At 46.6% G+C, this 23,109-nt stretch overlaps 5 protein-coding genes and 2 pseudogenes across 5 annotated transcripts; 4 read left to right on the plus strand and 3 right to left on the minus strand.

The window, feature by feature from the left end:
- The first annotated feature begins 2 nt into the window (after nucleotides 1–2).
- On the plus strand, nucleotides 3–691 carry H2AC21 (H2A clustered histone 21). Its single transcript, XM_021004125.2, has one exon. It carries the CDS (start codon nucleotides 61–63, stop codon nucleotides 451–453), a length of 393 nt encoding a protein of 130 aa, XP_020859784.1. The 5' UTR covers nucleotides 3–60; the 3' UTR covers nucleotides 454–691.
- Nucleotides 637–1,123, minus strand: LOC110220195 (histone H2A type 2-C). Its single transcript, XM_021004136.2, has one exon. It carries the CDS (start codon nucleotides 1,075–1,077, stop codon nucleotides 688–690), a length of 390 nt encoding a protein of 129 aa, XP_020859795.1. The 5' UTR covers nucleotides 1,078–1,123; the 3' UTR covers nucleotides 637–687.
- Nucleotides 1,029–1,853, plus strand: LOC110220201 (histone H2B type 2-E-like). The gene is given in 3 exon segments (XM_021004149.2): nucleotides 1,029–1,149; nucleotides 1,367–1,718; nucleotides 1,720–1,853. Coding segments are annotated over 2 exon segments (381 nt in total). The 5' UTR covers nucleotides 1,029–1,149; nucleotides 1,367–1,409; the 3' UTR covers nucleotides 1,792–1,853.
- A 12,477-nt stretch (nucleotides 1,854–14,330) lies between these two features.
- Nucleotides 14,331–16,636, plus strand: LOC144457507 (histone H1.5-like; annotated as a pseudogene).
- A 540-nt stretch (nucleotides 16,637–17,176) lies between these two features.
- On the minus strand, nucleotides 17,177–17,858 carry LOC110220137 (histone H3). The gene has a single exon (XM_078154919.1). The coding sequence runs from the start codon at nucleotides 17,771–17,773 to the stop codon at nucleotides 17,228–17,230; it is 546 nt and encodes a 181-aa protein (XP_078011045.1). The 5' UTR covers nucleotides 17,774–17,858; the 3' UTR covers nucleotides 17,177–17,227.
- Nucleotides 17,859–18,398: 540 nt separating this feature from the next.
- On the minus strand, nucleotides 18,399–19,492 carry LOC110220120 (histone H2A type 2-A-like). The gene is made up of 2 exons (XM_021004018.2): nucleotides 19,104–19,492; nucleotides 18,399–18,531 (listed from the first exon to the last, which is right to left on the minus strand). The coding sequence occupies exons 1-2, from the start codon at nucleotides 19,490–19,492 to the stop codon at nucleotides 18,414–18,416; spliced, it is 507 nt and encodes a 168-aa protein (XP_020859677.1). The 3' UTR covers nucleotides 18,399–18,413.
- Nucleotides 19,493–19,679: 187 nt separating this feature from the next.
- On the plus strand, nucleotides 19,680–20,234 carry LOC110220101 (histone H2B type 2-E-like; annotated as a pseudogene).
- The last annotated feature ends 2,875 nt before the right edge of the window (nucleotides 20,235–23,109 follow it).

Genomic DNA, 23,109 nt, shown 5'->3' on the forward strand with positions numbered 1-23,109 from the left:
GATGCTGGAAGGTTTTCTGTCTTTCTTTCTCTAAGAGAGGATCTCGTTCCTTTTATCGCCATGTCTGGCCGCGGAAAGCAGGGAGGCAAGGCTCGCGCCAAGGCTAAATCTCGTTCGTCCCGGGCCGGGCTGCAGTTCCCAGTGGGCCGTGTGCACCGTTTGCTCCGTAAGGGTAACTACGCCGAGCGGGTCGGCGCCGGAGCTCCGGTTTACATGGCGGCGGTCCTGGAGTATTTAACTGCAGAAATTTTGGAGCTGGCGGGAAACGCAGCTCGGGACAACAAGAAAACCCGTATCATCCCCCGCCATTTGCAGCTAGCAGTGCGCAACGACGAGGAGCTCAACAAACTCCTCGGGGGAGTCACCATTGCTCAAGGCGGTGTCTTGCCAAACATCCAGGCCGTCTTGCTGCCCAAGAAAACCGAGAGCCATAAGCCTGGCAAAAGCAAATAAACGTTAAGGGGGACTAGACTTGTCCCTCCAACCCCCCCAAAACGGCTCTTTTAAGAGCCACCCTCATCTGTCAGATTAAGGGGCTATTATCACTAAAAACAGTAGCAGGGCTATCTATTATCTATTACGGTTATTTGTTCTACTATTTATCACTAATAGTATCTCAGCTCTTCTTTGATGGAATGGATGGCTCTAAAAAGAGCCTTTTGTCTTTGGCGTAGAGTTCTTATCCAATTATTTGCTCTTGGGTTTGTGGCTTTCAGTTTTCTTAGGTAGCAGGACCGCCTGTATGTTAGGTAGAACGCCACCCTGGGCAATAGTCACTCTGCCCAGAAGCTTGTTGAGTTCTTCGTCGTTGCGGATGGCGAGCTGCAAATGGCGGGGAATGATGCGCGTTTTTTTATTGTCTCTGGCAGCATTGCCTGCCAGCTCCAGGATTTCTGCTGTGAGGTACTCGAGCACAGCGGCCAAGTAGACCGGCGCTCCGGCACCAACGCGTTCGGCATAATTGCCCTTCCGGAGCAGGCGATGGACGCGGCCCACTGGGAACTGGAGTCCAGCCCGAGAAGACCGCGTCTTGGCTTTAGCACGAGCTTTACCTCCTTGTTTCCCTCGGCCTGACATGACGGAAATCGAATTAAGAAGAGAGAAAAAGAGATGTAAGCTTCGAGAAAATAACTCCTGGAGATAAATAAGGTATCTTTTGTAGACTTCTATAGGGGCGGGGTTAGAAAAGATCAACTTTCATTGGCTTGGAAAAAAAGCTCCCGAAGAAACCAATAGAAACAGTAGCTGTAATGCAATTACATTACATTGACCAATAGGAATAAAGAGCATGTTGAACCCTAATTTGCATGCAGCCGTTATAAAAGAATGCAGGCTCTCACATCGGTTTACTCTCTGTTTCTTTCAGCCTCCGTTTTCGTTTCTCTTAGGCCAAGAAAACTTTGATCAACATGCCCGAGCCGGCTAAGTCTGCTCCTGCCCCGAAGAAGGGCTCCAAGAAAGCCGTGACCAAGGCCCAGAAGAAAGACGGCAAGAAGCGCAAGCGCAGCCGCAAGGAGAGCTACTCCATCTACGTCTACAAAGTGCTGAAGCAGGTCCACCCCGACACGGGCATCTCCTCCAAGGCCATGGGCATCATGAATTCCTTCGTCAACGACATCTTCGAGCGCATCGCCGGCGAGGCTTCCCGCCTGGCGCACTACAACAAGCGCTCGACCATCACTTCCCGGGAGATCCAGACGGCCGTGCGCCTGCTGCTGCCCGGGGGAGCTGGCCAAGCACGCCGTGTCCGAGGGCACCAAGGCCGTCACCAAGTACACCAGCTCCAAGTGAGCATGTGTTCAGAAAGGGGCGGACTTCCCCCTCACCAAAAAGGCTCTTTTCAGAGCCACCTACCTAATCCTGAAAAGAGCTCTAATGCTAGCATCACTACCTTACTTTCTTGGAGATATCTTATTTAAAGTAGTCCTGGCTGGTAAGACTTAGCAGCTTGGAACTGCAGTCCTTGCAGGTTTAGGAGTATTTATGTTAAACCTAGTAATTTCTAATGTCAAGTTAAGTCTTAATTGTTTGGCTACTTTCTTGTAAGCTTTTGTTTTTTAATAAATGCGTGGTCTTTGTTAAGTACTTGCCCTCGAGAATTGAACATGGTTTTTACTGAGTTGATATCAGAAGTCTATTAGTATTATAACAACGGCAGCGTAGCATTTAAGGTCTTAAAAAGTAAGACCTCCACTGCCTAGGAGTCAGACTATGGCCCTGGGTCTTTTTTTGGGCGGGGCGGGGGGGGGGGAGAAGCAAGATTTATGACTATGTTTTACAGGCCTTTGAAGCAAAACCTCCCGCCCACTTCACTGGACTCCTTTGCAATTGGGTAGCATTAAAATTCGAAAGTCCCTCGCTGTTTTCAAATTGGCTAACGAATACGTACTTTCCCCTCACTGGAGGACTTCTGAGCCTCATCAATTTCCATGACACTTCCATAACACTGTATTTTCTATGGATTGCGTGTGTATTTAATTTACGATGTATTGAGCAAGCTATTTCTCCCTCTACTCCATTCCCCACCAATCAATGTCAATCTGCTATGGTTTTATGAACATTTTTAAAAACTTAATTTCTGAATGCCTGACATTATGGAACAGGTACATTTTATTTAGCATAGAACTACTCCAGGGCTTCCTTGTAAAACGCCCAATATTTATAAGCTATGTGCCAGGCACTAAGCTAAAGAAAATAAGCAAGAATCTAAGGCCTAGCGAAGGTATTTTACTCTTCCCCCTCCCCCACCAAAGGATAAACCCAATTTCCTTTTTCAAATGAACTTCAATCAAGTTCTAAAGAATGGCCAGTGGAAGAAAATCCTTACCCGGAGCCTTTCCCCCCTACTTCCATTTCTCCCACTTTCTCCAACTGGGCTGAGCTAAGGAAAGTAAATCCTTCTTAAAGAATTAATAGGCAACCACAACAGGCCCATAAACCAGTTTTGCCAACATTAGTCTGAAGGCTAGAAGAAAGCTAAAATAAAGGCAAAAAGAACAGCTGATCTGGGCGGACTAAGGTCTAGGGCTGCATAATAAAAACATCAATCAGACTGTCTGGAACTTCTGGAAGAAGTTGCCTATTCCTCGAACTCAGGAGAAGAAAATAATTATTAACAAGGATGGGATGTGAGACTTGTAGACAAAAGGAGGTTAAGTAATTTGCCCAAAATGGCATAGGCCTACTGAAAAAGGCAGTATTTGAATATGGGCCTTGTGACTGCCAAGCCTACGTTCTCCCTAAAATTAACGTTACTTATCTGTAGGTAGGCAGAGAGGGGGCTATCTCTAGAGTTCTGGTGACAGAATTGTGGTTCCATGGGAGAACCCTAATCTAAAATCCAATAAATCTTTCCCACACCACCCTCATGATGAGATGGATACTTGCCTTTATTTAATTTATTTTTTTTAAGGGCTGTTCTAATTAACCTTTAGGTTTAGAAATATCCTGAGCCTCTGTTGCTTTTTCTTTTATCTAGCTTATCTTCAATAAAAGACATGAACAATTAGATTTGTTTGGAATTACTTCACTGGGTCTTTTTCTGGTAGGCTATTCCTGAAATAGCCCTGTGTAGTGAGTGAATCCTACATTCTAAGGCTCTGGGTGCTGTTGTTATTGTTTTTTTTCCCTTTTCTTAGAAATCTAATTCTTAGAGAAGGTCACTAGAAACCTTAGTGGTCTTCTTAGACATTTAGAAAGGATGACTCATCTAAGCCAGCCACTTTATTTTATAAAGGAGGAATTAGAATTTCAGATGAAATGATTTAATGGAGTGCTTACTGTCTTCCAAATGATAATATACCACTCTTTTTGGATTCTATATCACTATGAGCAAAACATTTTTAAGTATGGCTCCACTGTGAGTTCATTTGCTTATAAATTATATAATGTGCTACTGTACTAATAATTACAAGTATTATAAAACTTATATCAAAAATAGAAATTAGAAAGGTATGAGATGAAGATGAAATGATATTTGATCCTAGAATCAATAGGGAGTGATGGAATCTATTGAGTAAGAGTGATATGTTTATATCATATTATCAAGAAAATAATTTTGGGACTTGTAGGGAAAATGGGATTGGGGAGGGACAAGAAAATTTAAGTTGAGGGGGCAATTAGTGGCCACTGCAATGTTGTTTGGTTGTTGAGTCATTTTTTCATTTGTGATCCCATCAGATATTTTCTAGGCAAAGATATTGGAATGGTTTGCTATTATTTTCTCCAGCTTGACAGATGAGGAAACTGAGGCAAGCAGGGTTAAATGCCTTGCCCAGGGTCACACAGCTAGTAAATGTCTGAGGCCAGATTTGCATTCAGTAAGATGAGTCTTCCTGACTCCAAGTCCACCACTCCATCCACTGTGCCACCCAATTGCCCTAGGGGTGATTAGGACCTGAAATGAGCTAGTGACTGAGTAGGAGAGGGTGGATGGATGCAGGAGTTATTGTGGGAGGAGAAATAACATGGTTTGGCAATTTAATGGATAGTAGGGTGAGGGAGAACAAGGAGTTAAAGATGACACCTAGATTGTAAATCTGGGTGACCAGAAGAATGGTGGTGTCCTTGACAATAGTAGAAAAAGTTAGAAGGGGGTGAGAATGTAATGATATCTGTAATGAAACTCCTAACCTAACCATACCTGTTCATTCTGTGCCATTCAGTCTCACTTAAGACCAAGAGGGGAGGTGGGCCTCTTAGTCACTGCTCTGAAGGACAAAACCCACCTTCTTTGGGGAGCTTGCCATAATCACAGGTCATCTGGAGAAGAGAGGGTTGGTGTGAGGCTTGTGTGAATGTGTGTGTGTGTGTGTGTGTGTGTGTATGTGTGTGTATGTGTGTGTAATTTTCCTAATGGTAGCAGGTGCTGCTGTGGGTACCCTGGTAGTGGTTAGGTTATAACTGCCCTGAGGGGCTGAACTTGGGCTTATAAGGTGGTAGTAAGAAGTGTTGGGGGATAAGGGTTGGCATGTTTGTGTTGGAGACAAGCCCAGTAGGACATGGGTAGCGAGGTTATAACCTTACTCTACCCAGGGACCCAAAGCAGCTTACTCCCTGCCTGCCATTAACACAATATAGTAGGTGAGTAAGCCTAAATGGGAAAGTAACTAGCACAAGATGAGCAGGCATCTGTAGGTTGGGATTGCATTACCTTTTACCCAAATCCTGCACCTCTTCTGAACTTCCTTATATTTGCTGAGGGCATTGCCATCTTTTCAGTCACCTGGTATTTTCTTTGATTCATCATTCTTCTTTAACACATATATCCAATCAATTGCCAAGTCTTGTATTTTCTACCTCCACCAAATCTCTCTCATCCATACCCTGTTTACTAGTCAGATGCCACTAATCTAGTTCAGGCCCTCACTAAATTCTCTTTTGGAGTATTTCAGTACTTTCCTAATTAGTCTCCTTGCCTCTAGCCTCTCTCCGATCCATCTTCCACACATCTACCAAAATAATTTGCACAATTCATGGGTCTAATCACACTTAGTCACTAAACTCTAGTCACTTTCTATTGACTGTAGGATAAAATATTATCTTTATCTTCTACTTTTTATATTTTTGTGTAAGCTTTACAAGATACTTAGTTATTAGACCACATATGTAATTTGTAAATAAGTAAATACATATTCAGAGAGTGTGATCAAAACTTTTTTACTTAGAGACATGCAATCAAAAAAAGTTTGGAGACCATTGCTCTAGACAAAGTCTGTCCTTTTTCTTTAGCAAATGATTTAGATGTTAAAATGATCTATGTAAAGGAGTATACTTTGTAAGTGAAATGAAAGTGAAAGTGAAAAAACGCTTCATAATAAATAGGAAGTAAAATAAATTCGATCCATAATATAGGATTCTTAAAAAGAAAATTCAGTTCTGGGGGCCTTTGGGTTTTAGGATCAATTTGAAAAATAGATCTAAGATGGTTGGAGGTGAGAGAACTGTTACCTACTGAGTATTGCTTCGTGGAGTTACTTCATGGTATGTACAGAAAAAAGACTGTGCTATGAGGAGGTGAAAGCCTGCCGAGACATAGCCTCTCTATTCTCAGAGAATAAAAGCACAAGAAATTCCCTTTAAGGGACTCTAGTAATTGGGTTAATCACTCACTAGGAAATAAGCTCAAATCCTGGAATAATGGAGGCTGAACAGGCTGTCAGTGCCTTGATTAAGAAAAGCCTTTGATCAGATGGAAAATAAAGCAGATGTTTTATTTTGAATTTGAGTTGAACAATAGGCCAATTATAATAAATCTGGGATTGCTGCTTAGAGGTTGTTAACTTTATCAAGATTGGATCAGCCAGTATCAACTTGGGTTTTTATAAGGTGGAAACAAGTTGTTAACAGGAAAGGAAAATGGAAATAGGATAAGTGAATTGAAAAAAAATCTTAAGGTTCATTATTGTGCCAAGCCCTGTGCTAAGTAAAGAGTGAAATTAAAAGGGAGGAATTTGGGTTGACACTTGGAAGCCAAGTACACAATCATTTACTAAGGACATTAAGCACCCACTATGTGCTAGGCATTGTGCTAAGTAAGCACTGGCGATAGGAAGGAAGGGAAAAAATAGTCCCCTTCTCAAAGAACTCAGTCTAAAGGGAAAGTCAACATACAAACAATTATGTCCAAATAAAATAAATTAGAGATAATCAACAATGGGAAAGTACTAGCATTAGGGATAATTAAGAAAGGCTTCTTGGGAAAAAATGGGATTTGATATTTATAGCTGGTCTTTTTGTGCTAAGAATTGGAAATCAAATGTCCATCAGTTGAGGAATGGCTGAACAAGTTGTGGTATGTGATTGTGATGGAATATTATTGTGCTATAAGAAATGACAAACCAGCAAATTTCAGAAAAACCTGGAAAGACTTACATGAATGGATGCAAAGTGAAGTGAGCAGAACGGGGAGAATGTTGTACATGGTGACAGCAATATTGTATGATGAAAAACTGTGAAGGACTTCGCTATTCTCAGCAATGCGATGATCCAAGACAATTCTAAAGGACCAATGATGAAGCATGCTATTTGCCTCCAGAGAAAGAACTGATATTGACTGAATACAGACTGAAGCATACTATTTTTCCACTTTCTTTTTTTTCCTTTGCTTGAGTCTTCCTGTACAAAAATGACTAACATGAAAATGTTTTATATAGTTGCATATGTATAACCTGTATCAGATGGCTTACTGTCTTGGGGAGGGGGGAGGTGAAAGAGGAAGGGAAGGATAGAATTTGGAACTCAAAACTTAAAAAAAGAACAAATGTTAAATAGTTTTAACATGTAATGGGGGGGATATTATAATTTTTTTTTTAAAGATAGGATTTTAGTTTGAAGGAAGCCAGGAAAGCCAGGAGGCAAAGATGAGGAGGGAGTGAGTTCCAGGCATGGTATCACAGCCACTGAAAAGGCATGGAGTCCAGAGATGGTTTCATGTGAGAAAAGGAACAGCAAAGAGGCCAGTGTACATGAAAGGGAGGGAAGTATAAAAGGTTATGAAGGGCTTTAAAAGCCAGAAGATTTTATATTTGATTTTGGATGGCACAGTAGACAGACTTAGGGGTCTGGAGCTGAGAGCCTGAATTCAAACATAGCCTCAGGCATTTGCTAGCTGGGTGACCCTGGACAAGTCACTTAACCTCTATCTGTCTCACTTTCTTCCTCTGTAACAGGAGGATAATAATAGCACCTATTTCCTAGTGTTGGTGTGAAGATCAAGTGAGATATTTATAAAAAATGCTTAGCATAGTTCCTGGCACTATATAAATACTTATTCCCTTCTCATTGAAACAGGGAAGTACCACAGTCAGAACTTTGATTTAGGAAAATCAACTTGACAGTTGGGTGGAAGATGACATGGTGACCATGTCAAAGGAGAGAAGGAGACATATGGGAAAATACTGGATGTAATGGGTAAGAGAGAGTGAGGTGACAAGAATGACACCTTATAAGTCTGGATGACTGAGGAGATGGTACTGAGGTGGTGATGAGGCCTACAGAGAAGTTAGGAAGAGTAGAGTACTTTGTGAGAGGAAGCTAACGTGTTTAGAGTTTAAGATATCTAAGAGATATTCAGTTAGTATATGGAATAGGCAGTCAGAGATAATCCTGGATTATGTGAGACAGGAGGTTGAGAAGTTCTAGGCCTGGATAAGTAGATATAAAAATCAGCATTTTGGAGATGATAATTGAATCAATGGAAGAGCAGAGTGTGTATATTGGACTATTCAGGAGAGAGTAAGGATTGAACTTTAGGTGGTATATTTAAAAGTCAGGTAGGGGTGTCATGAGGCAATAGGTTTTGCAAAGAATAATTACCTAGGTCAAAAGGGAATATAACATACCATACAGGAGATAAAATATCTGATTGAGAAATTAAAATAGAGAAGAAAAGTGGACCATTGCTACAACTTAAGTATGTATAGTATGCATATGTGTATGTTATTGTGTGTGTATATATGGATGTACATGTTTGTGTTATCAGGGAGAGGGGAAAGGTGAGGTTGAATTAGATCTCTAAAGGTTCTTATGACCTTAAATTCTTTGACCTTTTTGATTATCTCAGATCTAATGGTTTAAAAACAAAATGATTTGTGCCCTGGTTTAAATACAAAAATCAATAACTCTCCATTGCCTACAGAATGAAGTCTAACCAGGTGTTTTCAAGGTCAGTCACAATCTAGTGGAAATTACTGGTCCAGTTTTGTCTCATATTCCATAACTACTTCGCTCAATTGGTTTCCTCATTAACTCTGGGATATTATTTATAGTTTCCTGCCTCTATGTTTTTTTTTTGTTTCAATCACCAAACGTTTATTGATTACTAACAATAAGCCAGACAGTATCCTAAGCAATGAGCATATGAAGACAAAATGAAATAGTACTTGATTTCAAAGAGGTTACATTCCTCTAGCTGGAATGCCCTGACACCTGTTTCACTGAATCCGAATCCTATCCTTCCTTTAAGGCCTATTACAAATGCTAATTTATTCATTCAATAAACATTTTTTTGAGTTCTTAATATGAAGCAATATTATGTACTGGCAGCTATAAAGGTATATAATTAACCATATTAAAGGTCAATGTTCAAAACAATGTGATAGTTGGTAAGGGAGATATATTGATATATAAGCGGTCCCTGCCCTCAATGCCTTTATATCGAAGGAGGGAACAATCCATGTGTTTATAGATAATTGCAGTTCCAGGTGAGTGGTACAATCAATCATTCAATATTTGTTAAGAGCCTATTGTGTTCCAGGCTTTGTGCTAAGTACCGAGCATACAAAAAGGCAAAACCCAGTCCCTGCCATTAAGGAGTTTAAAATCTAATGGAGAGGGCAGCTAGATGGTGCAATGGATAGAACACCAGCCCTGGAGTCAGGAAGACCTGAGTTCAAATCTGGCCTCAGACAGTTGACACTAGCTGTGTGACCCTGGACAAGTCACTTAACCCCATTGCCTCACCCCCCCCCCAAAAAGTCTAATCTAGAAAATAACATGCAAAAATATATATATTTGTATGTATATGCACAAAGCCAGCTACATACAAGATAACTAGGAGATAATTAGCAGAGGGAAGGCATTGGAATTAAGAGGAAATGGGGAAGGTTTCCTACATAAGGCAGGATTTTAATTGGGATAAAGGAAGTCAGGGAAGTCAGTAGCTAGAGTGGAGGAAGGAGAGCATTTCAGGTAAGAAGGCCAGGCAAAATTGCTGGAGGTGAGAAATAGTGTCTTGTTCATGAAATAGCTGGGAGGGCCAGTATTACTGGATCAAAGGGTGTGTATGAAGAGTAGAAAATGATTTCAAGAACAGGCTGTGACTTACTTGAAGCTCCGGAGGAGACATTGGAGTACTCTGGAAAGAAAGATGCAACTGGAAGGAACCAGACTTCTAATACTGACTCTGTCATTGTGTGACCTTGGACAAGTCACATTACTCCCTCTGTTCAAAATTTTCCTCATTTGTTAAATAAAGGAACTAGATTGGATGACTTCTAAGGTTTTATTCCACTCCAAATCAGGTCATGGGTAGTGAAGTGGATAGACCACTGGGCTGGAGTCAGGAAGACTCCTCTTCCTGAATTCAAAATCTGAACTCAGACACTTAGTAGTTGTATGACCCTGGCCAAGTCACTTAACCCTGTTTGCCTTAGTTTCCTCATTTGTAAAATGATCTGGAGAAGGAAATGGCAAAGCACTCCAATATCTTTGCCAAGAAAACCCCACAAGAGGCCACAAAGAGTCAGACTGAAACAATTCAACAACAACAACAACAAATGTGTGCTAGTATGATTATTCTGATTTGTGCATACAGTATATTTTGATCTAGATAGCAAACTGTTGGAGTGCAGGGATGGTTCTTTGTACCTCTTTGTATCTTCCAAAGTGACTAGCACAGTGGTTAGGGAGGCAATGTGCTACAGAGTGGAAAGACCTTTGGAATTTAAATCAGAGTATAAGGCTAGAATACTTCACTAATCTGCAAGTAAGTCATTTAATCTCTAAAAGCTTCAACCCCAAATTATTGAATCACAGAGCTGAAGAAGTAGGTCACCTTGCCCAAGTATTATGTGAACAAGGACAATTTCTTTAATATAGCTAACAAATATTAAGCCTTTGATTGAAGACATTGAGCTAGTATGCTGGGAAACAGTGTGGGAAGGAGAAATTCATTACTTTCTGAGGCAGCCATTCAACTTTTGGATAATTCTATGCTTTAGGAGGTTTAGTAGAGAGTATCTTGGACCTGAATCACTGGGCTGCCCCTAATGGATTCTTGACATCTATATGAAAGGTCACTTCAACAGGTACTTTGCAGCAACGTGGGTGGGAGTGGGGAAGTCCTTGACAAGACAAGGTAGAGAGATTATAAAAGACAAAATCAATGATTGGATAATATAAAATTACAAAGGTTGAAAGAGAGCACATTAGACCCGTCCAATATATGCCCAAATACGCATAGTTGCACTTTGTGGTAGCAAAAAAAAGGGGGGGAAATAAATTGGGTACGTACCTGAAAAAGCAATTTATGTATATAATGTATGTATATGTGTATATATGCATGTATATGTATATATTTAGTGTGTGTGTACCATACAGATACACGTATATGTATGTGTGTGCCTATATATAAACGTGTGTGTATGTAAGTATATAATGCAAGAAATGAGGGCTATTAAGAAATTGTGAGCAGCCCTAGAAGACTTGTAGGAATTAATACAGAAGGAATTACAAAAAAACAAGTTGACGGCTTACATAATAAATAAAATAGTGTCAACCTTAAATAAGACTAAAAGGTCATAAAACTGATGAATTGTATTAATGACCTTTCTGGTCTGGAGAAATGATGAACCTTCAATCCTACCCCAGTCCAGCCAGTGGAGACCAGGCAACTATAGATGTAGAATGTGGCACATGCTATCTTTTCAGTGTCCATTGGTTTTGCTTCAATCCGTATGTTTGTTCTAAGGGAAGGTTCAGCTGCAGGTCGGGGTGGGGGGACATCCAAAGGGAAAAGACTCTGGTGTCAAATGAAAACAACATTAAATAATTAGTGTGATCCCAAGATGGAATGGGCTTCTCTCTAAAAGCTTTCTTTTTTGTCCTACGACATTACCCCAGGAATTCATTTAGGAACGTCAGAATTTGTTGTGGTTTCTGGTATCTTCCACCAGAAAAACAACAACAACAACAACAACAAGAATAATAAAACATGCAAGAAAAGGAGAGAGAGTCCCAATTACCATGCAAGCAAATGGGAAAGGCTGGGGGCAGGGGGCTGGAGAATGAGGGAGTGAGGATTTATCCAGTACCTACCAAGTGCCAAGCACTGTGGCAATACACCCAATTCTCTCTCTCTCTCTCTCTCTCTCTCTCTCACACACACACACACACACACACACACACAAACAAACCTTAAGAGGTATAATGACCTTATTTTATAGTGAAGTTTAAGTGACATGTCCAGGGTCACAGAGCCAGTGAGTGTCTGAGGCTAGATTTGAACTCAGGTCTTGCTGACAGTACTGGGCTAATGCTCTATCAGCCTATGAATGGCCTAAACAAACACGGACTATAGAAGAGACTCTGTTGAAACTGAGCCCCTCTCCCTGTCCCCCAACCCCCAACCCCCAACTCCTATCTCTCAGAAGGTAAAGGAAGTGTAATCAGATCCATTTGTCATCAGTCAGGGCAACGATTCTTTCTTTTCCAGTGGGCCTCAGGCTTGCCCTGGGCTTGTGCAGACAGTCTTCCCTGCAAGGGGGAAAACACTGGGCTCCCTAGAGAGGTGACCAGCCTGAACTCCCAAGGCAAATGTCTCCCTGTGGCTCTGAGCCTTGCTGCTGCTCTTGTCCTGCAGATCCTCTACAGCTTCCAGGTGGTCCTCTTCACCTCAGTTGCCTGATCCCCAGAGGGCTGCAGGAATGCAGAGGGCTCTTTCCAGGGCACCAAGTCCTGAGCCTGTGTGTAGGGAGGTCTTGTGTTCTGGGGCAGTGTCTCTCCTCTAGTTCTGCAGTCTATGGAGCCGTTGTCTTCTCCAGAGCAGAGCTGAGATGAATCTTTGGCCACCAGGGTCATAACAAGAAGGGGCAAGGATAGATTTAGAGCTGGAGGAGACCTCAGAGCTCATGGAGTGAAGCCCTTCATTTTAGAGGGGAGGAAAAGAGGTCAAGAGACTTGACCAAGGTCACGCAGCTAGTAAGCAGCTACCGTGGAATGGCTTCCCAGAACCTCCTGGCTCCAGGCCCAGCACTGGAACCACACACTGGGATCCCTCTTGGTAAGTTGGCACCTGGTCAGGGAGAGACAAAGGAGTCATCAGTGGGGCAATGGGGATTCAGGATGAGGAGACTGGACACCTTACTAAGGTTTCAGCCAGAGAGAAAAGGCTGTGTGTGTGTGGGGGGGGGGGTTGGGGGGCGGGGGGGTACTTTCTGGGGGCATGAGGGGGCTGGGCAGGCCTGCCCCTCTCCCCACTCCACCATGGACCCTGAACTCTTTGCATGTAGGCAATATAGTTTTCCTTTCTGTCTGACATGCACACACACATGCACACACACAATCTTAAAGGGATTGTGTTTCATAAACACACAAGGTTTAAAGATCTAAAAGGATTTCGTTTGCCGGGTCTGGAAAACACTGGTTAGTTACGATGAGGGTAGGGAAGTTTTGGATTGGTTGGTGGAAAAGCCAACGTGAGTTTGAATGTTTGGATGTGACATTGCTTATTCCTGTCCCCACCTGGCCCCCTTGGATGGTGCCTGTGCAAAGGAGTTCAGCGCCATACTTGTTACAAAGCCAGGCTGTGCACATCGTTGCTGCAACAGTTGCCAGTTTGTCGCTCGGGCTTTGCCAGGGTGTAGGAGTGACTGTCTTTAGAAGCCCTCCATCCCCTCCCAGTTCTCTTTAATCTAAGAGGCCCTAGGAGATGAAGTCCACGTGACCCCCAGTCTGGCCCTTCTAACCTTTGCCCGTGGGGGTCGGCAGTCTGGCAGCAGTATCTGGGGGGAGGAAGGTGAGAGATCCTAGGAGATAATTTCAGCCAGTTTGCCCAATTATTTCTCAGACCTGTTTGGAAGAGTACAAGAGTGAGGCAGCTCCTCCACAAATTGGAGTGGAGGCAGGATGAGCAGGATCCAGAGTGCTGGAGGTAGTAGGCAGGTACATCTGTGGCTCTTATGAAGGGAGGAAGAAGGGTCTGTGGGACGAGTCTTTCCTCCCATGCTCCCAACCTCTGATTTTGACTTTCCCTGGAGTCCCTAAGTCTCAGCACCTCGTACCACTTAGGGAAAATAGGAGGCCGAGGGAGGTGGGGGGGACTGGGATGCCTTGGGCAAAGAGAAGAAATACCTACTCCCACAGGTCTTAGTGGTCCCCATCACTACAGGCAGATGTGCAGGTCCCCTTTATCTCTCCTCCCCCTCTCCTCGGCTCTCTCTCACAGAATGCACCCATCCATTCTTGTCCTCAAGAAGCCCACACCCGACTTACAGAGTGAATGCTAGGCTGTAACTATTGTGATGTATCTTTATTTTTTTTTCAGCTTTTGAATTTTTAATGCACGAAAACAAAGGGTCCAGTGCATTTTGGGGGGGGGTCGGTTTAAAAAAAATCACTTAGAGAAACAAGATCTATTTGTTTTAGAGAAGGAAGCAGGCCTACGTTCCAGATGTTGCTGGTGTCAGGAACTGAGCCATTCAGCCATGAATCAGGTTGGGGAACAAATTAGGTTTCTGCCATTTCCTTTGCTCTGAAGCTTTGAGAACGAAAGGGTTATCTGGAACCTACTGAGTGGTACTCGTGAATGGAGATCCAGGGCACTTACCTACTATAAAGGGTTGCAGACTAATGAGGATCTTCAGAACTGCTTAAAACAGGCGCGTCAGAGTGGAACATTTCATACTCCTCCCGACTTCGCGGGTGCCTATATGAGGCTTCATATCTCTCCCCCTTTATTGGCACCAGGCAGCTCAGAAGAAGAAGCTAAACAAACAGGCCATGCGGTGTTTCCTGCCCCCCCCCCCGCTCGTGATTAATGTGTTTGGTGCTCCTCCTTACTCGATGATCTCCATAACCAACACGTATACATGAAAATGGGGAGTCAAGGATTCACGTTTTTATAGTCCCTGTAAATGGTGCATGTAAATTGTGACCCTGGCGACCAGATCCCCGCGTATGTGATTCACCCTGGACATTGCGTTGGAAGTGAGGCTCCAATTCCATGGGGCGGGGCATAAGGGGGGGGGCGACTTCAAAGCACTCTTCATCCGTTCAGGCACCTCTGTTTAGGGATGCCGCCACGGAGTTGAAGAAAGTAAGTCTCCTTGAGTTTCTTCTGGGCTGCTCCGAATACCCTTAACCGATCTCCCTAACCCTGGCGCCTTTTGCTGTTCCGACTTTCTGGTCCTGCTCAAGCCTTCGACGCCCTCCCCCTTCCCCACGAAACGATTGCCCAAAGGGAAGGAGGAAGGAGGAAGGAGGAAGAGAGACTTGGCCACTTTAGAAGTTACAGCTTTGTGGGGAGCGACCACGGAGATCCCTGTTCGGTGCGTCCCTTCCCCTCGCACCGCCATAGTGCTGTCCAGACGGAGGCCCTCCAGAAGCCTCGTCTCCTCCCATTTTGCGCAGAACTTCACAGGAGTCAAAGTTGGAAAGAAATCTGCGCAGAGCTCATCTTATTTATACTTAAAGTGGCCACTTTTCCAAAGCCGCTTCTCTAGACTAGAGCTCCTCCTGCGACGTCTGCTGAAATTCTGGGGCTGATGGGGGACTTTACTGTGCCCACTCAACAGTTTCTACATAAGTCGAGCTTAGCAACAGCTGCGCCCCCCAATCTCCACCCCCCGGGCAGCGCCAGAGCTCATTCTGCTCAGAACGCGGAGGAATCTTGGGCTGTTTCCTGGACCATGCATTGGTCGTAGCAGCTGGGTTCAGTTATTAACTAGTGAACTTAAAAAAATGCACCCAGCCCGGGAACTGTTGGCTTGGTTGGAGTGGTTGGGTTCTGAGGAAGGGGCCGACCGTCTCCCTCAACAACAAACCAACAAAGCAGCAAAGCAAAAAGCCCCTCAGTTTGTCAGCAGTCTTTTCTCCCTTTCGGGCTGGACTCCCTGGGGGTGGTTGCCCGAGCCGCGTTTCCCCCTGCAGGATTTTCCCTCTCTGGCTCCCTCCCTCCGGGTCTCTGCTTCTCCCCTCCCCCCCCCACGCCCCCGCGCCGGGTGGCCCCTCCCTTCCCCATTCTCCATTTTCTGCTTTTTGCGCTCCTACCCAGCAGAGCCCGATAAGTGAGCGGAGCCATTTTCCTTGCTTACGGGCGAGGAGGGCTGGGACGGCGCACCAATCACAGGGCAGCCCTTACCTATATATAAGTGGGTCAGCGCGGAGCTCGCTTATTCGCGAGTCCGCGGCGTCCTCTAGTGACTTCTTGCTGTCGCTGCTGTACCGTCCCTTCGCTGCCATGTCCGAGACGGCACCCGCCGCTCCCGCCGCCCCGGCCCCTGCAGAGAAGACCCCGGCCAAGAAGAAGGGCAAGAGGGCTTCGGCCGCCGGGGGAGCGCGGCGCAAGGCCGCGGGTCCGCCGGTGTCGGAGCTGATCACGAAAGCCGTGAGCGCCTCCAAGGAGCGCAATGGCGTGTCCCTGGCAGCCCTGAAGAAGGCGCTGGCGGCCGCAGGCTACGACGTGGACAAGAACACAGCCGCATCAAGCTGGGGCTCAAAAGCCTGGTGAGCAAGGGCACCCTGGTGCAGACTAAGGGCACCGGCGCCTCGGGCTCCTTCAAGCTGAACAAGAAGGCCCCGACGGCCGACACGAAGGCTAAGGCCAAGAAGCCGGCGTCGGCCAAGACCAAGAAGGCCGGGCGCTTCCAAGAAGCCCAAGAAGGCGACGGGGGCCGCGGGCGCCAAGAAGAGCGTGAAGAAGAGCCCGAAGAAAGCCAAGAAGCCGGCGGCCGCCAAGAAAGCGGCCAAGAGCCCGAAGAAGGCCAAGGCGGCCAAGCCCAAGAAGGTGGCTAAGAGCCCGGCTAAACCCAAGGCGGCCAAGGCCAAGAAGGTGACCAAGCCTAAAGCGGCTAAGCCTAAAGCCGCCAAAAGCAAGAAGGCAGCAGCCAAGAAGTAGAGCTCGAGCCCTCGAAACTTGACACACACCAAAGGCTCTTTTCAGAGCCACCCACTCACCTCAGAAAAAGAGCTGAGCCTACTACTACACACAAGTCCCCTATAGGAAAATTAGTTACCACCAAGGCACTATCTATAGAGCACTATAGTGTTTCTAAATGGCCATGTCTGACGGCATACTCAAATAAATAAAAACACCCCCCTCCACTTCCCGACAAAGGAACCGTTTTAAAAGAGAGGGTCAGTTGCTGGTCCTCCATGCCTAGAGGATGGGGGCTGGGAGGTTGTTGGAAGGAGGAACATCAGGGGGGGAAGAAGGGAAAGGAAGTTAGTTATTGCTCCTCCAAGTCCGTAGTCCCATTAGCCATACTTATTCGGGAAGGGGAATGGGCTCGGGGCGTCCCCCCGCCCTACTGACTGCTGCTCCTCCTGGGCCGGGCCAGGGGGAAAGGAAACATGCTCACTACGGCTATGGAACCCAGGAGCACGGGGAAGTCAAATCCCAAACCAAGCAAAGGGAAATCGGGGCGGTCACAGCTACTCTCGTGAGAACGTGGGTGGCTCTGAAAAGAGCCTTTGGGGTGTGGACCTTCCACGAGGGGAAAGCAGCGCCTTACGCCCTCTCACCGCGGATGCGGCGGGCCAGCTGAATGTCCTTGGGCATGATGGTCACTCTCTTGGCGTGGATGGCGCACAGGTTCGTGTCTTCGAACAGCCCCACCAAGTATGCCTCGCTAGCCTCCTGCAGAGCCATGACGGCCGAGCTCTGGAAGCGCAGGTCCGTCTTGAAGTCCTGAGCGATCTCCCGCACCAGGCGCTGGAACGGCAGCTTGCGGATCAGCAGCTCCGTCGACTTCTGGTAGCGCCGGATCTCCCGAAGAGCCACGGTGCCAGGGCGGTAGCGGTGAGGTTTCTTCACGCCGCCAGTGGCCGGGGCGCTCTTGCGGGCAGCCTTGGTGGCCAGCTGCTTGCGGGGCGCCTTGCCACCGGTGGACTTACGGGCGGTCTGTTTGGTACGGGCCATTGCGAGCGAGGAAGAGCGGAGCTTCTCCTGTGCTGGAACACAACTGACAACTGCACGCCAGCCGGTAGCCTTTATAGACGCAGAAGCACCCTGATTGGGCTGAAGGAGTTTGAAAGTCCCGCGCTGAGCCTCCATTGGCTGGCGACGCAAACCAACAATAGCGCCTTTCCATTGGGCGTTCCAGGCGCTTTCCGGTTTGCCAGCTCTCAGCCGCCCCGCCCTGCCCTCACCCCTTCCCCCTTCCCCGCACCCCACCCCCCCACCCGCTCTTCTGGTCTCTTCACCCTCACCCTCACCCTCACCCCACCCCACTCTTCTGGTCTCTTCACCCTCACCCCTACCCTCACTCCACCCGCCTGGGAAAACCATCGCTAGCTGGGTAGGTCTTGGCTCCTCATCGATCTCCCGGTGCTGGATTCTCTTGTTGATGACCCTGTTTAAAAAGTTGTTCGGCCCTTCCCTTTCTCTCCGTCCCCCTTTCTTCCTCGCCCTCTCCCTCTCCCTCTGTTCTGCAGGGGTGGGGTGTGGGCGGGGAACCACCTAAAACCTTCGGTGCTGTGACGTGACGTCGGTGCCCAATCGATCCCCCAGCCTTCCACCGGTTCCCTGGAATTTTGTGCTGCCGGCCACTGCCTTGGCCCTCGCGGCGCCAAGGCCCTCCCGCGGTTCTCCAGGGCAGCGGCTCTCCGAGCTTTTCAGAGCGCCCACCGCGCCGCCCGCTCAAAAACGCTGCACTGGACTGGACTCCCACGAGGGCAAGAACGAGGGACTTTTTTTATTTCGACCTTCTCCCTCTTGCAAGAACCGTGCCAAAGTTGTGCAATACTACTTCCGGGAGCCATCCCTCCCCTCGCATTCCCAGCAGGGTTCCACCGCGTACCGTGTACTGGGTTCTGGACAGCGAATGAAAAGCCCGCCTAAGCGGTGGATTGGCCAGGAGCCTGGCTCCCAAGCTATCTTGTCTGCGGGAAAGCTTGAGCTACGGGCACGTATGGATTTCCGACGTTTGTGGGTCCCCGCCCCGCGGACACCAGTCCGCAGCTGGCCCACGCTTCCGCCAAGTACTTTGGTGGTAGAGAAACTTTGCCACCTTTTGACCGGAGGTGAAGCGGCACTGGGTGCTATCCACAGCTCTTGGGACACGCAGGGGAGAAGTTACAGGGCGAGGCTACAGCGAAATCCAGGTGTTAACCCGAGCTCGCCAACCTAGCAGTTACTTTCTATCTGACTCGGTTTGTTGGATGGTTGGTTTCGGTTCGTGCTGGGAGCGGGGGGACGGGACGGGACGGGACGTGTGCAACAAGTCACGCCGCCTTCGGGTTCGGATTGGGATAGACATAGGGATAGGGTTTGGGACTAGGACTCGGCAACAGCCCTTTTGCTTTTGACAGGGTGGGTGGCTCTGAAAAGAGCCGTTGGTTTCGGGAATGAGCCTTTCGGCCCCAGGAGCTCCGAGGCCGCTTACTTGCCCTTGGCCTTGTGGTGACTCTCGGTTTTCTTGGGCAACAGAACGGCCTGGATGTTGGGCAGCACGCCGCCCTGGGCGATGGTCACCTTGCCCAGCAGCTTGTTGAGCTCCTCGTCGTTGCGGATGGCCAGTTGGAGGTGGCGGGGAATGATGCGCGTCTTCTTGTTGTCCCTGGCCGCGTTGCCCGCCAGCTCCAAGATTTCAGCCGTCAGGTACTCCAGCACTGCCGCCATGTAAACGGGGGCGCCGGCGCCGACCCGCTCGGCGTAGTTGCCTTTGCGCAGCAGGCGGTGCACACGGCCCACGGGAAACTGCAGCCCGGCACGGGACGAGCGGGACTTCGCCTTGGCGCGAGCCTTGCCTCCCTGCTTTCCGCGGCCAGACATGACGGATGCGAGTACAACACAGCTGCGTCAATCACCGACTGAGAAACTACACTGGTGCCCGGACCCGCCGCACCGGGGCCTTTTATAGCTTGCACGGGGAGTGTGGAACCGGGCCGTCCGATTGGCTCACAGGCTGTCTTTGTCCGAATGGCCAGTGGGGAGCCTCGCCTCGGATTCCGTTATTTACATGGCCGTCCTCTCCGCCTATGACGACACCCCTGAGAAGCCACCAATGGGAGCCTGGCGTTGCCGGAGACTTCATTTGCATATGAGCACTATAAGTAGCGGGGGCCGGCTCAGCAGTCTTCGTTGTTCGTTTCTCGCAGTTGCTCCTTCTCTTCTTTTCAGCCCCTTCTCTGCTACCGACATGCCCGAGCCGGCCAAGTCTGCCCCTGCCCCGAAAAAGGGCTCCAAGAAAGCCGTGACCAAGGCCCAGAAGAAAGACGGCAAGAAGCGCAAGCGCAGCCGCAAGGAGAGCTACTCCATCTACGTCTACAAAGTGCTGAAGCAGGTCCACCCGACACGGGCATCTCCTCCAAGGCTATGGGCATCATGAACTCCTTCGTCAACGACATCTTCGAGCGCATCGCCGGCGAGGCTTCCCGCCTGGCGCACTACAAACGCTCCACCATCACTTCCCGGGAGATCCAGACGGCCGTGCGCCTGCTGCTGCCCGGGGCTGGCCAAGCACGCCGTGTCCGAGGGCACCAAGGCCGTCACCAAGTACACCAGCTCTAAGTAAGGGGTCTGCCCCAGGAGTCGCTCGCGCCCCTTCGCCCCGAAACAAAGGCTCTTTTCAGAGCCACCCACCTTTTCTCGGAAAGGAGCTGTCTCGCTCGCGCCCAAAGGGGCTTTGACAAGCGACCCTAGGAGCCTCCCCACACCTGCCTAGTTTTCCCTTAACTGTCTACGTCTCCTTCCAAATCGCCACTTGGCCCCCAGGCTACAAATCGAGGTGCGGGGAGGGAGGGACCCGGATCAGGGGCACCGTCGGCACCGTCCCACCCAGGCCCATAGACTTGGAGGCTTGCGTCTCTAAACTCGCTCCACGACTTTTCCTGTCAACTTTTACTTTTCCCTTAATCCCTAAGCTCCTCCTCTCTCCCCCTCCCCTCTCCCCCCCCGCCGTCCCAGCGCGCAAGCTCCGCAGCCCTTTCTGATTATGAAACGGCTCCCCTGGGCAAATTCAACTCTGCTCTTTTCAAATCTCGTGGAAAAAAACGATTTCACAATATCCTGCCCCAGTCGCCTCCCCGGTTTTTCTAAGTATTAGGTTTTTTTTTTAATCCTGATTTTTATCACTAGTTGACAACTTTTGGTGTAACTTTCAAGAAAGTCTTCTGGGGATGTCTGTTACGTGCCAAAGATACCACGCTAGTTTTAAGCCAAAATTTAACATGTGACTTGAACATAAAGTATATTATTTCTTAGGGATAACATTGAGGTTATGGGGTTTCCTCTAACACAGATAAATAAAGGAGCTATGGATAGGTAATGACGCGTCAAACTGCTTGTAGAGTATTTCGAGGGAGTGTCGAGATTCCAAGTAAGGAAAAGGGAGGGCAGAATGAAAGCCTTACCATCCAAGTTCCAACACACACCTCTTTTTTTCTTAAATTAGATGATCTATGCTGAAAGGGAGAAGAGGAAGTTTGAAACCAGGAGAATGTTTGGAATAACTTCTGCAGAGTATGTAATAAAAGGCCCGTCAGGAAGAATAAAAGTATTGCCTGCACCATTTTCGCACAGTGGTGGCTAGACTGCCTCAATTTGTAGTGAACGTATTTGACATTTTTTCATGAGTTCCTCGATGTTTTCAAGCAGGTGAGGAGCGTTGGGAGCAGATAGGGGTCGAGGGAGGGAAACAGAATTGAGGTTAGGTAAGAGTACAAGGTATTCTCTGTGTACAATGAGGAGAGTACAAGGTAGCAAGAGAATTCGGTGGTAGCTTGGACTACTGAACTATAACATAAAGACTAAAAGATATAAGGCAAAAACAAGAGTGATGGAATTGGAAGGAGAATAAACAGCTGAGAAGACAATGTGGTAAAGCAAAACCAGGTAGTATTATGCAGTATTCCCTGAATACTACATAAAACATATATAAATCAATGATTCCTATGAGACAGCAAGAAAGAATAAAGCAAAATAAAAAGAATGTCAAAGGAAATATTGGAAAAAATGTAAAGGAAGGTGGCATAGCAGTACCAGATCTTAAACTATATTATAAGGCAGTAATTATCAAAACCAGTTGGTACTCAGAAATGGAAAGGTAGTTCAGTCAAACAGAGTAGACACACAATCTCCAGCAGCAACTAAAAGTTACAGGATGCTTGACAAGTGTACAGATGTAAGTTTTGGGGATAAGAATCCATTATTTAGTAAAAATTGTTGAGAAAGCTGAAAAACAGGCTAAAATTGGGCATAGACCAATATCTTACACTATTTACCAAGATAAGGTCAAAATGGATACATGATCTAGAGATAAATCTCTAGATACCTAGATAAGGAAGCAAAGCTGGGCAGCTTTGAAAATAATGTGTAGTATTATATAGGTTTCTTGAAATAGAAATTTATTGTTTTATATTGAGTCCTCTCTTGTGGTCCGCTGTGTGCATGGCTATATTTTTGTTTCTTTTCTCATTTTTGTATTTAAGTGTAAAATATTTTAAAATTAACAAAAAAAGAACAAAATAAAAAGACAAAAAAAAAAAAACAAAACTGAGTATCATATAGTGCAGTGGTGGGGGGCAGCTGAGACCTGGGAACAGGAGAGAGACATGGAATGGATCTTGAATGGATTGTCAAGCAACTCTGATGAAGAGGTCAAAGCTAAGTAGCAACTCTTAAATACAAACACAAGAGTAAAGGAAAACTGGGAAAGGCGAATTTCATTGAACGATTCTGTAGGGTGTGTATGGTTATGTAGTGCTAACATTTTGAATCAGGGTAGGGGGAAGTGTCCCTTCAGAATCTTAAAATCTTCAAAAGGAACTGAGGGAGTTAAATTAGAAAAACAGAGGCCTTGGAATTGGATGAGTTCTGCTCCAAAGGTCTGAAGAGGGAAGAGAGATGGCAGGGTAAAAGGAAGTATATACTAGTGTACATTACTTTCTAGGCTAGTGTAGAAAGGAGGCAGAGGTGGGGTTAGAAATTGTTGTAAGAAGAGTATCAAACATGGAGGATGGAGTGGGAGTTCAGAGCTTCTACCTGAAATAGACCAAGGATGATTGAACACACACATGGATTTAGTGTAGAAACATATCAAAGTCAACATAGAAATGAGAAGAGGTAGGGAAGACTGAAGGTGGATAGTATGCAGAAATATTGGGAAGGAAATAGTCAAAAGTATAACAGACTTCCTGATCCTGATGGAGGGGGAGGTCAAAAGATAACCAAAGAACTAGAATTTAATGGGGTGCCTTAGACATCTTAAAAAATTTGGGAATGGCTGAATCAGTTGTGCTGTATTAATTTAATAGAGTATTATTTTGATGTAAGAAATGACAGTGGTGATTTCTGAGAATATGACAGGTAAGTGGCATGGAATGGAGATACCCAGTTTTATATAGAATCTTCTTTTTGAACTCAGAGGGAAAAAAAAGGAACTGACCTGA

The sequence above is a fragment of the Phascolarctos cinereus genome, unplaced genomic scaffold, assembly GCF_003287225.1.
Source record: "Phascolarctos cinereus isolate Bilbo 61053 unplaced genomic scaffold, phaCin_HiC Scaffold_5;HRSCAF=322, whole genome shotgun sequence".
Lineage (NCBI taxonomy): Eukaryota > Metazoa > Chordata > Mammalia > Diprotodontia > Phascolarctidae > Phascolarctos > Phascolarctos cinereus.

Bases quoted from the DNA above. Each gene is read 5' to 3' on its own strand.
- H2AC21 (XM_021004125.2), top strand. From the start codon at position 61: ATGTCTGGCCGCGGAAAGCAGGGAGGCAAGGCTCGCGCCAAGGCTAAA.
- LOC110220120 (XM_021004018.2), bottom strand. From the start codon at position 19,492: ATGTCTGGCCGCGGAAAGCAGGGAGGCAAGGCTCGCGCCAAGGCGAAG. The intron at 18,532-19,103 runs GTAAGCGGCCTC...TTCGCTGTCCAG, and splicing joins CACCACAAGGCCAAGGGCAA to AACCCAGTACACGGTACGCG.
- LOC110220137 (XM_078154919.1), bottom strand. From the start codon at position 17,773: ATGGAGGCTCAGCGCGGGACTTTCAAACTCCTTCAGCCCAATCAGGGT.
- LOC110220195 (XM_021004136.2), bottom strand. From the start codon at position 1,077: ATGTCAGGCCGAGGGAAACAAGGAGGTAAAGCTCGTGCTAAAGCCAAG.